Consider the following 15153-nt stretch of genomic DNA (forward strand, 5'->3'; position numbering starts at 1 on the left):
CTTCCAACTTTGTGACTCTAAGGGCTGGTTCACATGGAGATTTAGTGTGAGTCTGGTGCTACTTGCATCCCCGTTAAATTTGCATGGTTCACATGACGTTGCAGGCAAAGAGAAGTTAGGACACAGTTTTTCCCTTTAAATCAACATTAAACCAATCCGGGGATATTGCAAAAAGTGAAGGAAAAACTGTCTCAGGTTCGCAGTGTTAATCCATGTAGGAGCTTTGCTTTGACATTTTTTGCTGGGTGAGTGGATCCTTGCTTTCAGATACTCCCCATTCTCTGCACACTAAACTCTCTACAAGTTCCATTTTGCTTCCAATGGCTTAAGCAGCCACTTCCGGCTTTGCTCTGTCTTCCCGCGTTTGCTATAGCCTTCCTTTCCCCCAATTTATTTATTTATTTATTGTATTTATATACCGCCCCATAGCTGAAGCTCTCTGGATGGTTTACAGTAACTAAAAACATTAAAACAAATATACAAATTTAAAACACATCTTTTAAAAACAATTTAAAACACAATTTAAAAATTTAAAACAATTTAAAAACACATGCTAAAATGCCTCGGAGAAGAGGATTAAGTTCCTCCCCTTCCCTCGCTCCTTGAAACCAGCAACACACTCCATTTCCCAATATTGTTGTATCCCCCAATTACAAACAATGGGGCAGAAGGCAGAAGAGGGAATTGCTGGCTGGCTGGGATTTGCTTCAGCTTCAGCAGCTGGGAAGGACGAAAGGGAAGAGAAACGAGAGAAAGTGTCACGCACTCTCCCTTCGCCTTCCCTTTGTCTTAGGGGAGACTTTCCCACACAAGAAACAGGGAAATACACGCATATGCATACGAGGCACATTGCAGGATCCGTGGGACTTCTGGTTTTTTGTTCTCTTTTGTCTCCTTTGCTCTTTCATTTTCCTATTGTTTTTTAAGAGAATTGTCCACCTGGGCGGTTGATGGTTTAATGGAAGGGGGTTTCCATTAAGAGAAGAATGTTTTTTAAGAATGAAGAGGGAGGAAGATTGGGGGTGCCTGCATGTGATTTACCTCACGTACATTGAAGGAAGGAAGACAAGGGGTCACACGTCTTGTCTTATAAGGAAAGAATGGTGGTCCTAGTCACGACTCCCCCTTACACACACACACAAAGAAGAGAAGCACTTTGAAGGGGAAGGGGTGCCCCTTCAATCCCTATTATCAAGAAAACAAAGAAAACAGACCTCATTTGTTCAACCGGGGGAGGCATGCAATTGATAAGAAACAATGAAACTGCCCCCAAAAACCATCTCCTTCCAGTTGCTCTAGCCTTCCTTCCCCCCCTTTCCTCTCCAGTTAAGTTCCTTCCCTCACTCTTTGAAATCAGCGATGTGCTCACTTTCCATGTTAATTAACGTTAATCCCTGCAGGATGGTTGATGTACCCCCCCCAATATCGATGATTCACCCAATTACCAGAGATGTGACATAAGGTACGCGCACACACACACACACTCCCACTAAAAATTGCATTTCATATGTGCTTAATAAAAAAGGGTTTTTTACTATAAATATGTCAGGAGGAAATGAAACTGACAGAAAAAGTTTTTCGTGTCAATTGCACCCACACGCTCTCCCGGCTTTAGTGTGCAATTGACAAGAAACAATGAAACAATCCCCCTCCCCTTCTCCATTAGCAATACTCCAGAGGGAATAAACATGTAAATTTTGGGGCGGGGCCACAAGGAAACAGCGATACTAAACCTTTCCAGAGGAATGGCAACTATGTGAATGAGAAACAGCGGATTGGAAGGTAGGAAGTGTGAACCTCAAAATTCCATCGTGATGGCAAAAGCTGCGTCTTTAATCTGAACTTCAGCTCCCATGTGAATGGGGCCTTACTGTTTGTTAAAAGTTACTGCTAAACAGAAGTTAATCTGCCAAACATGTCTGGGTCTGTTATGTGAAGCAGATGATCAAGTACAGGAGCTAATGTTCTGGAGATTCCATCTAAAAGAGGGCATATCCTTATTTTCCCCCTTCCCTTGGCTGCAGGTTATGTTGCTGAGGTGTCTGTAGGTGAAAGAGAACAACAGACTAGTAGTTTTTGAAGTCACTCAGAGTCAGGATGAGAAAGAGACAAGGAAAGTTGAGTTGCTCTTTCTGCAAGACTCATATTGTGCTGGTGACCCCCCCCCCAAAAAAATGTAATAGGGCAGCAGGATCTGTTGGAGTGTTAACGCTGGCATGAACCTTACACTTGCGCTCAATCTCATTTAAAGGAAACCAACCTAGAGTATGCGCTGAAGCCTGAAACCTCTCACCACTTGCAGACTGCAGTGCTTGAAATGAACCATTATAATCCAGCCATAATTCAGCCATTTTCCCATCACTTTCCTAAACACAAAAAGTCTCTGTGGTTTTTTAAATGTGGGTTTGTTGTGCTAGGGTGACAGAGCACCTTAATCTATTTTAATTGTGCAAATCTAATTTTCTGCTATGCACTAGAATCCCTCCTGCAAAATAGCGACAGTCCGGAGGCACCCTTGTTCTGCTGCATATGTAGTTGAGGCCCAATTGCTATGACTGGTAGCAACAACAGTGGAGGCTACAGAATACTGGTGGGGCAATAAAGCTGGGAGGGCAGTAAGCACTTCCCCACATTACAAAGCTACTAAGTGCTAGCAATTAGGGCTCTACACGCCCTGCCAATCCAATTTGGGACCCAATTGAGCAATTCAGATTGGCCCCAATGGGACCCAGGATGATCCAGACCCCAGATCGTGATCTGGAAAAAACAAATGTTAGGAGATCTCATAACTTTTTCCACATAGGTGCAAGACATCTGCACATGGTAGTCCCTGAAGAGGGGATTAACCCTACCAAATTTCAGACAGGTAAACCCAAGACTTACTGACATACACGCATATCACACACGTAATTCAGACAAGTAGATCCAGGGGTTTCTGTGCTAGCCACCTTTTAAAATTTGCTTTTTTTCAAAAAATAAAATATTTTTAAAAGACTATACTGCACTGATGTATGTAATATTACACTATATGTGCACTGCTTGTGCACTGACTTGTACAATGTGCTGGACTGTGTACAATGTGTTGTATTTTAAGACTTCACCATCCCCCTCAGCACTGCGATTGGGTGAGACTGTGTGAGAGACTAGACTTGGATCAGAAGCTAGAGCGATCAATGAGCACAGTCCTGCTCCCCTCCTCTCTCTAAATGGATGGGCTCACTGTATGGTGTTGTAATTAATAACTGCTACACTTTGGAGTCAGTCAGTCTGGCTTTTTCAGATACAGTTTTGAGCTCTGGATCAGCACAGATCACGACAAAATTAATTTGGGCTCACCCGACCTGTTCTGTAGAGATTTGCATCTGCCTTGACCCAATGCTAATTCAGCACAAATCAGGCCAGGACAGTTCATGATTCAGACAAATTGCTTTCACAGCCCTACTAGCAACGGCCTTCCTTCCAATCTGCTGCCTCTACATTTCTCCCTTCAAAAGTAAAAACTCACCCTCAATGCTGGAGAGGGCTAGAGTAGCATTGCAAGCCCTTACGAAGTTTTTCAAATTCACTGTCCCATCCTCTGCAAGGCAAAAAGAGCAGCAGGGTGTGAGAAGGGCCAAGATACTCATAACTCCATTGCAGAGAAAGAAGAGAACAGCACAACCTATGGCATCCTTCCAGATGAAGAGCAAAGATGCCTCTTGAAGAATTTCATTACAGTTTTCTTCACAAACATCAACCGCATTTTTATCCCACTAACATGGATCAAATCAGTTGATCCACAGGGCGGATTACAAGGAACAGCAATAATTTTTTTAGAAAATCATAAAACAGAATATTTTTAAAAATCCAGTTAAAACTAAAGCCATGCCATTTAAAGGAACTTAAAATAAAAATCCAAACCATTTTAAAACAGCAGCCATTTGAAAAACAAGAGCAGATAAAATGCTCTTAGCCCAGCTAAAAACTGACAATCTGCCTAATACTCTTAACATTTATGTGTTAACATTTATACAAATTTCCAAAATGCAAGGCGTAACAAGCTGCTAGGAGAGGCCTCTTGAAAATGAACACAGGACTGATTGAAATCTATTTGGTCACAAAACTTTGCCTCTATAGAAAGTATAAAACAAATTCCATCCCAGAATAAGATTTTGAATTATTACAGACAGATCTTCTGAAATATGCACAATCCTGTTTAAAATTCAGATTGGATGGGAAGCCTACAAAGTATGATGGATGATTGTAGGTTCAGAGGACTAGTGACCTCTGCATCCTGTCAGAGCGGTTGAAGGGTACGCCACAGAAGAATCATCCAGGCCATGGTTTAAAAAGCTGGATCACCCTATGTGATGTACAGATGTGAAGGTTTTGGGAGTCAAATATTAGAACTCCCAGATACATAGTCTAATGAAGAGGAGAAGACCTTGGAACACACTCACCATTAAGCACTGTCAGCTTCAGTGCATTCTCCAGCTCTTCCTGTGATAAGAAGATCCCCATGCCACCTAGGACAGAGTCCAGGTTGCTAATATCCACTCTTTTGTCTTTAAGAGAAGAAAAATCTTTGGGTAAGTATGGCTTGAGGACTAATTAATAGTCACCATTTTAATTGTGTAACTAATCCCAACAGGTACTTCATTTGGTGTCACAACTATAGTGATTAATTCCCCATTTCACAGATAAGGAACACTGAGGTGGAGCAACTAAATGCGGAAGTTGACCCATTGATCTAGATTTCTGTCCCACCTTATGCCACATGGCTCATAATTTGAAAACACAATCAAAATTGAGAGAGAGAAAAAAGATTTTGGTCACTGCCAGACAACCTTGAGCACTCATAATGATTTGTTTGCACAAAGTTTCTGGGGAAGTTAGATGGTGTCAGCTCTTTATTGAGCATTAATTCTGATTTGTTTGTGGGGCGATTGCTGCCATTTTGGGGTAGGGATTCAATCACATACCAGCAAATTTTAAGTTGTGCAGTTATAGTTGCTTGGGAGGTCTTGTGCAACAAGCGTGCTTCCCATCCCCAAAAGATCAGATACTTTGTGATAAGGAAATTGATGGGGAAATGCATTTGAAAGTGTGGGATAACACTTGCCTTGATGCAATGTCATCTAACCTTCCTGCAAACATATCAGGATGAATGCTAATTAAATAGCTAACACCGTCTAATCTTCCCAGAAACAAATCAGGGTGAATGCTCAATAAATAGGTCATCTGAAAGTGCCCTTAGCAATTTTGCATCATGTCTGTGGCTTTCAGTGATGGGAGCCCCTTCTGTTCTCAACCTTCCCTGGTTGAAGGAATGAAAATGCAAGGTACCCTGGCAAGAAGGAATGTGAGGTAGAGGTGGGCAGGTGTGGTACTCGAAGAAGAGCACTTGGAACTAAACCAGACACCAGTTCAATCCTTAGTGCCTGTGTGTGTTACAAAGCTCTTGAGTACAGCCCAGAAGTTATCCACTGCCTCTCCATTTCCCCCTTGAATGTTAAAACTCACCCTGAAAACTAGGGAGGTCCTGGATGGCCCACATGAAGTCTTTAATATTCACAGTACCGTCTTCTGCAAGGCAAAAAGAGGAGCCTGGATGGAAAAGGCAGTCCCATGGAGATGCTTCCCCTCCCCATATCCCTGAATTCCCACTTCTCTCCAAAAAGATCTCTCCCTCTTCCCCACACAGCTCTTCTCAAGAAAAACTTTTATTTCACTGTTGATGGCTCATTATTAGAGACTCAGAGGGGCTAGGTGGTAGAGCCTCTGCCTCTCTAGATTGGCTAATCATCCTGCCACAGGAACAAGCATCCAGGCGCTTGGTATTTAAAATATTGGCTCTCCCTCTAGCTGGCAGCACTGAAGTTCAAACTACATATTAAGCAGAGTTCCACATTTCTTCCCTCCATGTGTTTTTCTTTAACCCAAAGCAGCCTGGGACAGGCTGTGTCCGAGACTGGTCTCACAATAAAATCATTGCTTCTCCACTGTAAGCTTCAAATGGTATTACAGTGGACATTCCACACCTTAGTGATTATTTTGTGTATACAACATGCTTGTTCCATCCACACCAGCCGGATGGATCATAGCTGTGTAGGCAGGGAATAGGGATGGGCAAGGATTTTGCTAATTTTGAATTTGGCACTGGATTTTCCCTATAGTCTGTATATGTGGACCATGTGGACCAATCTTGTGTGCTGTGAGTTTTTGTGATTTTTACTGATACCAGATTTTCCCTTGTCTAATATGATATTGATATGGACAATGTTGGGGGAGGAAATATTTAAAGTGTTTGCTGAGCCAATACTGCAGTTTTTATTTGGCACACTTGATAGTGGCAGCAACAACACTATGCACACATATACAAAAAGCCCACAGCCAGTGGAAACAAATAATAGGCAGGGAGACAAGCAGGCACACAGTTCTCTCCGGCTTGTAATCCTGGCTCTCTCAGTGCTGCACATCTCTCAGCAAAGCAGTGGCAGCCCTTTCCAAACCCCTGAGATGGCAGCCAGTATCAGCAGACAACCAGGCAGGTGGCATGTAAGCAGCTAGCATTGCATAGCTGAAACTGATCGGCCTGCTCTTTGTTTTGCTTATGTGAAATTGACTAGGTGATCTCTCCACTTCTCCCACTTTCTTCCTCTGCAGAGGGGTGGGAAATCCAATATGATTCAGGGTGAACAGGAAGAACAGGCGAAAAGGGGGATTGGGTGTGTGGGTACTGGGCAGGTAGACAGAAAGCTGATTTCCTTTCCTTTAGGAAAGGAAAACATTGTTGGGGGAAAACGATATAAGTATTGTTATTTTTCAGGACGAAAAAATCAAAATGGTAAAAGGAGAAGATAGCAGAAAATAAATGAACACAGGACAAAACTGCCTTCCAGTTCAATGAAATGTGATCAAAATGGAAATAACAAGTGGATCCCAACCCTACTGGGGAAAAGATAATTCCTGCTCCCCTTTTTGCCCCAAATGCACTTGCAGGCACTTTCATATAGAGTGAATATCCATTTGTTTTTTTTAAAGAGCACAGTCTATAAAGCATGAAAACTGATATACTTTTTGTGCTGTTCCCACCCTCACCTTTCCTTGCCAATTTAATTACAGGATTAAGCTTTGCACTTTGCTTGTCCTTTTCCATTTTTTAAAAAAACAATTTTATTCTGTACTGAGTTCTAGGAGAAGGCTTTTTTGTGGAAAAACAGCAAGTAGAGGAAAGTGGGATCCTGCTGCATGAACACATTTACCTCTTCTTGCTGTTTTTCTTGCTGCTGCAGGGGACTTCTAGAGAGGTTTGGGGGGGGACAGTGAGGGCCGATCCAGATGTCTTTTTTATTGTGCTTTCAAGAGGATTTATGCTCATGATGGTATCAGGGCAGTTATATATGATCCCACTTTCAACACTCTTTACAACAGCAAAGATTTCAGAGCAGACACACTCCTTTGTTGCCTGTCAGTTCATGTCCTGTACTTTCCTGCTGAAATCCTGTAACTTTTTATACCACATATGTTTCACCTCTTTTATTCCACTTTTGTTGCCATACGCTGCAAAAATGCCCCTAGAGATAGCAACAATGTGGTAATGGAAGTATCACAGAATGGACCATTGGTCTCACCTGAAGGGTGATTTTCATAGGAGGAATCCCATCATGCTGGATTATAGCTCGTCCTATCGTCCGAAGGCAAGAATGTTTCTGAAGTCAAGACCAGGGCGTCAGGCCCCTCCCACTCTCCAGTTCATTCGCAGCGAGTTGAAAGAGATATATCTAAACATGCAGGAAAAAAGGCCAACAGGCCAACCAGCAAGAACATAACATAATAGTAACACTCATAATATCTGACTCTAACCTAGCGAAAACAGTAATAGAAGTCTTGACTTCACTAGAAAATTAAAATGTAATATAATATAAAATAATATAATGACAAAATTGTAATATATAAACCATCCCAAAAATTATGTAGTTATCCTCCAACTGGGAGGGTCATGATGGGATTCCTCCTATGAAAATCACCCTTCAGGTGAGACCAATGATCCATTTTCCATAGGAGGAATGCCATCATGCTGGATGTACCAAAGCAGCCCATAACAGGGAGGGACCACCCACATACTAATTGTCATTAAGAACCTGTTGCAAAACTCGTCTGCCAAATGAGGCATCGGCAGAGGCATAACGATCTATTTTATAATGCCTTATAAACGAGTGTGGAGTAGACCAAACAGCAGCTCTACAAATATCGGCAACAGGAGCATTAGTAGCAAAAGCAGCCGAAGTGGCTGCTGATCTAGTGGAATGAGTTGTTATACTAGGTGGAACAGGAAGCTTAAGGGACTCATAAGCTAAGGTAATACATGCTCTCAACCAACGGGATAAGGTAGAATTAGCAACTTTATGCCCCATAGAACGTGGATTAAAGGATACAAACAAAGACTCGGTCTGTCGTATATCCTGGGTCCTGGAGAGGTAGGTGTTGAGAGCCCTCCGAACATCCAACGAATGCCAAGCCTTCTCGAGAGGATGAGTAGGATTCGGACAAAATGAAGGTAGAACAATGTCCAGGTTGCAGTGGAAAACTGAATTGACCTTGGGACGGAAGGAAGGATCAGTTTTCAGCACAACAGAATCCTTGTGAAAGACACAGAGGTGGCGAGCAGAAGACAATGCGCCCAGTTCCGAGACTCTTCTCGCCGATGTAATTGCAATCAGGAACAGGACCTTGAAAGACAACAGACGTAAAGGCACAGTCCTGATTGGCTCAAACGGAGGATGTTGTAAGGCCTGCAGAACCTTTGACAAACTCCATGATGGAAAACGGTGAGCCACAGCCAGCGAGCGTAGAGCAGTGCCTCTAAGGAAGCGTTTGATAAATGGATGTGAGGCAATAGGGGCGTCAGTGGAAGATACTGAAAGAATGGACGACAGAGTGGACGCATGTCAACGCAATGTGTTGGGTCTAAGTCCCAGCATAAGGCCCCTATGAAGATATTGCAGCACTTGTTGTACTGTAGCCTTGGAAGGATTGATGTGTTGGGACTGACACCACCTGGAGAACATTACCCAAGTATGTTGGTATATACGAGTGGTGGATGGTCTTCTCGAGGCCAAAATAATGTCAATAACAGCGTCTGACAGGCCAGCCAATCTCAAATGTCCCCGTTTAAAAGCCACGCTGTTAGGTTGAGCCAGTTGGGGTCCTGATGCCATACTGGACCTTGTGATAAGAGATCTGGCCTGACTGGAAGTGGCCAGGGATCTGTCACCAACAGTGCAAGGAGATCCGAGAACCACGGTCGATGGGGCCAAAATGGTGCTATCAGAACCAGCTGCGCCTTCTCATGACGTGCCTTCCGCAAGGTTTTGGCTAATAGTGGTATTGGAGGGAAGGCGTATAATAGTCCCACTGGCCACGGTAGTGACAGAGCATCCACCGCTTCCGCTGTCGTGTCCAGGTATCGAGCGAAGTACCTGGGTAGCTGGCAATTGCGACTGGAAGCAAACAGGTCGACTGAGAAGGGGCCGAATCGACGCTGGAGAAGATGGAACACAGTCGGATGAAGTTTCCATTCTCCCGGCAAGACTTGTTGTCTGCTGAGCCAATCTGCTGTCACATTCCAAATTCCTCTGAGATGTTCTGCTTTGAGGGATTGCAGATGTTGTTCTGCCAAGTCGAATATGAGGGAAGCTAGGTTCTGTAGAGGCCTGGACCTGGTGCCTCCCTGTCTGTTTAAATGAGATTTGGCACACGTGTTGTCCGTTCGAATGAGGACATGGTCCAAGGGGAAGAGAGACTGAAAATGAAGCAGAGCTAAGTGGACAGCCTTTAGTTCCAGCCAGTTGATGTTTTGAGCTTGCTCTGCTGTGTCCCAAACTCCCTGAACGAACTGGAAGTTGCAGTGGGCTTCCCAACCAAGGAGACTGGCATTGGTGGTAATGACAGGCGGTGGGGTTCTCTGAACGGAGTGCTTTGGGTGAGATGATGTACCTTTGTCCACCAGCGGAATGACAAGCGCAGAGTGGGACTCAGGGGGATTGCTCAATGGTTTGAGTTGGCAATGTCGTGTTGGAACGGCAACAGGGCCCACTGTAGCTGGCGAGTGTGTGCCCGAGCCCATGGCACAATATGGATGGTGGACACCAACATTCTGAGGGCCCTGGCTAGAAGCATGACATCTGCAGATGTTTTGTGCATCAGAGACCTTGCGATGTCTGTGATAGCGCTGATGCGATCTGGAGACAGGAACACAGTCGCTTGCAGTGTGTCTAACATTGCCCCTAGATGCTGCAGGCATTGGGTTGGTTGTAGATGGCTTTTGTCGAAGTTGACTAGCCAGCCGTGGGCCTGTAAGACATGGAGCGTGAGCATTAGATGACAATGAGTAAGCTCCCTAGACCTCGCGCGTATTAGAAGATTGTCCAGATAAGGGTAGATATGAACCCCTTGAAGCCTGAGGTAAGCCACTGAGGTAAGTAGCACCTTGGTAAAATACTCTCGGGGCAGACGAGAGTCCGAACGGCATTGCTCGATATTGGAAGTGCTGGGAGCCAAAGGCAAAACGAAGGAATTTTCTGTGGGCTATGCAAATAGGGACATGGAGATACGCTTCCTTTAGGTCAATAGAGGCAAGGAAGTCACCTTCTTGCAGGCTGTCTGTAATGGAGTGGAGGGATTCCATTTTGAACCTGCGATACTTTACGAAACGGTTAATGAACTTGAGGTTCAAAACCGCCCTCCATGAGAGATCGCGTTTGGGCACAGCAAATAGGAAGGAGTACACCCCTTCCGACCTCTCTGCAGTGGGGACTGGCTCTATCGCCTCTATGTCCAAAAGGTGATGTATCGCAGTCTGCATGATGCAGAGCCTGTCTAGTGCCCTGGGACAAGGGGAGGGATGAAATTTGTTTGGAGGTATTGCCCAAAACTCAATTGCATATCCATGACAAAAGAGGTCTCTGATCCATGGGACCTGAGTCAGAGGTAGCCAAAGTTCGGCAAATAGAAGCAATCTGCCCCCAACTGGTAGTGCCTTAGTATTGTCTGCGTTGGCGAGACCCTCCCCTGTATGAGGACGTTGAGTAGCCTCTGCGGCCCTGGTACTGACCTCTACTGGGGAAACGTCTATTCCAGCCTCCTCTGGTGGAGCGGAAATCAAAAGCTGGGAAGTCGCGGCCTCGTCCCGTGGGCCGCGTTCCCCGAAAGGGCTGAGACGTGCGGTATGAAGTGAAACGCCTAAAAGGTCTGCGCTCGACATTTTTGACGGTGGCCAAGACAGGCTTTCGAGTGTCCTTAGGGTCGACAAGCACTGCCCTTAATGCCTCCTCCCCGAAAAGTAATGAGCCTGCATAAGGTGCTCGTGAAAGATTAACTCTGGCAGTAGAGTCAGCCTGCCAGTGATGAAGCCAGAGGGTCCATCTGGCAACGACCTGAGCCGCCAGGGCGCGTGCTGCTAGTTGATTTGTGTCCAAGGTGGCGTCGGCCACAAAAGCAGCTGTTTTACGCAATTTTAGTAGCGATCTGCGCAGGGAGGCAGGATCTGGATTGTGGTCCTCGATGAGGTCATCTAACCACATCATCGCTGCCCTGGTGAAAATGGAGGCTGACGTGGATGCACGCATAGAAAAGGCGATGGCCTCATGGGTCTTGCATAAAGCAAAGTCCAATCTGCATTCAGTGGCATCCTTTAGATGCGAGTCCCCTTCCCGTGGCAAGAGGGACCTGGAAACTAAACTGGAAATAGGCTCGTCGATGCCAGGGACCGCCAGTCTGGTAGAAAAGTCCAGGGCCAAAGGATAAAGCCTGTCCGCAATGTTATTAAATCGGCGTGCCTGCAGAGGGTGGGACCATTCGTCCTTGGCCAGTTTAGCGATAGGGTCTGGCACAGGGAGAAAGTTTTCTGCGGGCGTAGGGGATTTCAGGACCCTGGTCCCTTTTAAAGCAGGAGCGGGAGCTACAGTTGGAGTAGATTGAAGACCAAGGGTATTCAGAACTCTGCGCGCCAGGGGCTGGTAATCGGAAGCGTCGAAGAGGCGATAGGAGGTATCCTGCTCAGGTTCCGAATGGTCACTCCACTCGTCTCCTTGGTCTTGCAGCGCGAATGCGGACTCCTCATCAAAGGAGGCATCATCAACGAACCTGCCCCTGGCAACGTCAAACGGGTCTGGAGAACCTGATGGGTTTGTCTCGCTGTGTACAAGTTGCACCCTGCTGCGTTGATGGATAGCGGGAACTTGTGAGGATGATTGACTCTGAGCAAAAAAGGACAGCATGCCCTGAAGTTGTGTAATGAATTCGTTGGACAGCTGTAGTCCCGGAGATGTAAATGGTTGCTCTTGGATAGGCGGGACTGCGGACGGTCCCACAGGCAGTGAAGAGGAGCACGCTCCGGATTGGCTGACCGTTGGTTGTACAGGGAATCCAGGAAAGTCCTCCTCATCAGAGGAAGCAGCAGGAGAATGAAAGAGAGTAGTTAACTGTGCATGGTTTGACTCCTCTGGGACTGGAACAGAGACATAGCGGGTCCGCTTGATTGTGCAGTGGCTAAGATGTTTGGTTTTGGCAACCGCTTTTGAGTGCTTATGTTTGACCGCCTTAGGGGGTTTAGGGTTGGTCATCTGGTTTGTCACTGGCTGTTGTTTTGGTTTGGTTGCCTGGATTGTCTCTGGCTGTTCTGCCATCATATAGATATTAAGGGTAGCAGTGCACGGCACACGACTGGGGCAGAATGCACAGACCCGGGCAGGCGCAGTACACGGCACATGACTGGGGCAGAATGTACTGGCAGATGGCAAAGTACACTGCCACGATGGGGCAGAATGTACACTATGAACAGTCTTAGAACAGGCACAGTACACGGCACACGACTGGGGCAGAATGCACTGGCTGATGGTAGGTACACTGTCACGATGGGGCAGAATGTACACTTGGCGTAAAAGGTAATATTGCACAAGATTGCACAGTATCAAAAGCTTTGGAGGATACATAGCCAAATAGCTTTGTATGGAGTCAACAGTCCGACACACTATCAGTTGACCTGGTGTACAGTCAGTGAAGTATCAGCAGTGTTGCAGCAAAAAGAGTCTTTATACTGGCGCAGATAAGTGCAGTAACTCAATAGTTGCCAGGGTCAGTCGCAGAGATTGGGTTAGTGAAGTACTTCCTATCTGCAGCACATACACAGGGAGCTTGACAAAAAACTGGATCCCGCTAACCCCAGCCCGTGAGAGAGAAAAACCCTCCCCATTGCAATGCTAATGGGCTCTCAGAGAGGACGGGAAGAAACGGCCATTAAAATGGCGCCCGTAGAAAAAGCGGGAAAATCGAACAAGAATGACGTTTATTTTGCCCAGCAACAACTGTTAAAAAACGTAATTAGCAATGGCGGGCAGAAAAGAATGGCGTCTGAAATTTTAACTGTAAAAATTGAGAGAGCCGCCACGGTAGAATACGGCCGCGGGACTGAACAACGTAATCGCAGCTGGTGGAAAAATGCTAGAAAAAACTCCGTAAAGGAGGCAGTACAGCCTGTGAACTCCCATAGCCGAAGAAAAATCGACCAACAGGCAAAGCGCAGCCGCGGGCTGAGAGGGCTGTCTAGGGCAGAAACAAAGCGCCGCGGACGAGGAGCAAGGCAGCCCAAGCAAGAGGAGCCGCCAAAAGGGGAAGGCAAAGAGCCGCAGACACAGGCTCCAGACGGGGAACTAAAGCACCGCCCATAAAAATCAAAGACGAAGGGAGCCGCAGCCACAGGCTCCCGATCGTCAGGACACAAAGGGAAAAAACGGCAAAAAAGGGCTGGAGAAAATCAAAGACGAAAGGAGCCACAACAGCAGGCTCCCAATCGTCAGGGCACAAAGGGAGGATCGGTAGAGAAAAAAGGGGGTCGGAGGCTGCAGCCACAGCTCCTGGCCAAGCCGCATCCGCCGCTGAGGCGAGAGACCACAGCCGCAGTCTCTGTTGCTGGGGATAAAACACACACACCCAGCAAGGAGGAGAAATTAACAAGGAAATTGACACACAAACAGTGGTAAGGACAGGACAGAGGGAAGGAACGAGATGGCAAACGCACACAAAACTCCACCCTCTATCACACGAAACGAAAGACTTATCTAGCTATAGATCTTGCACGGACGAAGGCAAGAATGAACTGGTGAGTGGGAGTGGCCTGACGCCCTGGTCTTGACTTCAGAAACATTCTTGCCTTCGGACGATAGGACGAGCTATAATCCAGCATGATGGCATTCCTCCTATGGAAAACTAATAAAGCAGAATGGTGCATGGATGATCCTTCACTAATGCACTATTATTGTGTCAATGACATATTGCAGAATGCATCTGCAAAAGCAAAAAACAAACACACACAAATCTGGAAATGCCCTAAGATGAGGTTCAGGACTGCTCTGATTCTCCTTCCCTCTCTCAACAACATGGTGGGATCTGACAACAGAGAAGGCTGGGTGAGAGGAGTTATTGTTACAGAAAGCTTGGCACATGCACGCTCCCCTCAACTCAGAGCACTAAATAGCCCCAAACTGTTTTCATTATTACAGGTCTTGTGCAATTCTGTTCAGAAGTGTGCAAAAATTAAAAAATAAAAGAGAGAGCAAGCAAAGCTTAATTCTGAATTTCAATGGGAGATTTCAGTGCTGGGATTGAAGAGAGTTCATTCCAGGACCAAACAAATTTAGTAAGCAGTCAAATAAGTGACTGATGATGGAGAGCCAGAAGCAGGACAGTTTTGTTTTTAAGAACAAGAAAATAATTAACAAAGATTAAAGGCAAATCTGTTTTAAAGGGAAGTTGACTTGCAGGACAAAAAGGCTTTGCAACTGGAAATACAAGGCAAGTGATAGAGAAAGTAGCATCCCCCAAAAGTAATCCAGCTCCCCCAGGGACAGCTCGGCACACTGTGTCTGAATTGCCTGTTTTCCTATCTTCCCCTGCATACTACCTCTAACAGTGGAGGCAGAACATAGCCGTCGTGGCCAGTAGACATTAACAACCTTGTCTTCCATGAATTTCTCTAATCCTCTTTTGAAGCCATCCAAGTTGGTAGCCATCACTGTGTCTTGTGGGAGTGAATTCCATAGTTTAACTATGTGCTGTGTGACGTAGTTTTTTTTTGTCTGTTGTCAACCTCCCACCACTTATTGGATGGCTCCC

General features: G+C 45.7%; 1 protein-coding gene across 2 annotated transcripts in view; it reads right to left on the reverse strand.

Moving 5' to 3' along the window:
• The window catches only part of EFCAB3 (EF-hand calcium binding domain 3), a 78426-nt gene that overhangs the window by 39186 nt on the left and 24087 nt on the right, over positions 1-15153 (reverse strand). For both annotated transcript variants that reach the window (XM_061590902.1, XM_061590901.1), the window contains 3 exons: positions 5503-5565; positions 4440-4544; positions 3506-3577 (listed from right to left, as the gene is read on the reverse strand). In XM_061590902.1, the coding sequence (XP_061446886.1) occupies positions 3506-3577; positions 4440-4544; positions 5503-5565 (240 nt within the window). The remainder of the gene's footprint in view (positions 1-3505; positions 3578-4439; positions 4545-5502; positions 5566-15153) is intronic.

Source organism: Rhineura floridana, chromosome 11 (genome assembly GCF_030035675.1).
Source record: "Rhineura floridana isolate rRhiFlo1 chromosome 11, rRhiFlo1.hap2, whole genome shotgun sequence".
NCBI classification, from domain to species: Eukaryota; Metazoa; Chordata; class Lepidosauria; order Squamata; family Rhineuridae; genus Rhineura; species Rhineura floridana.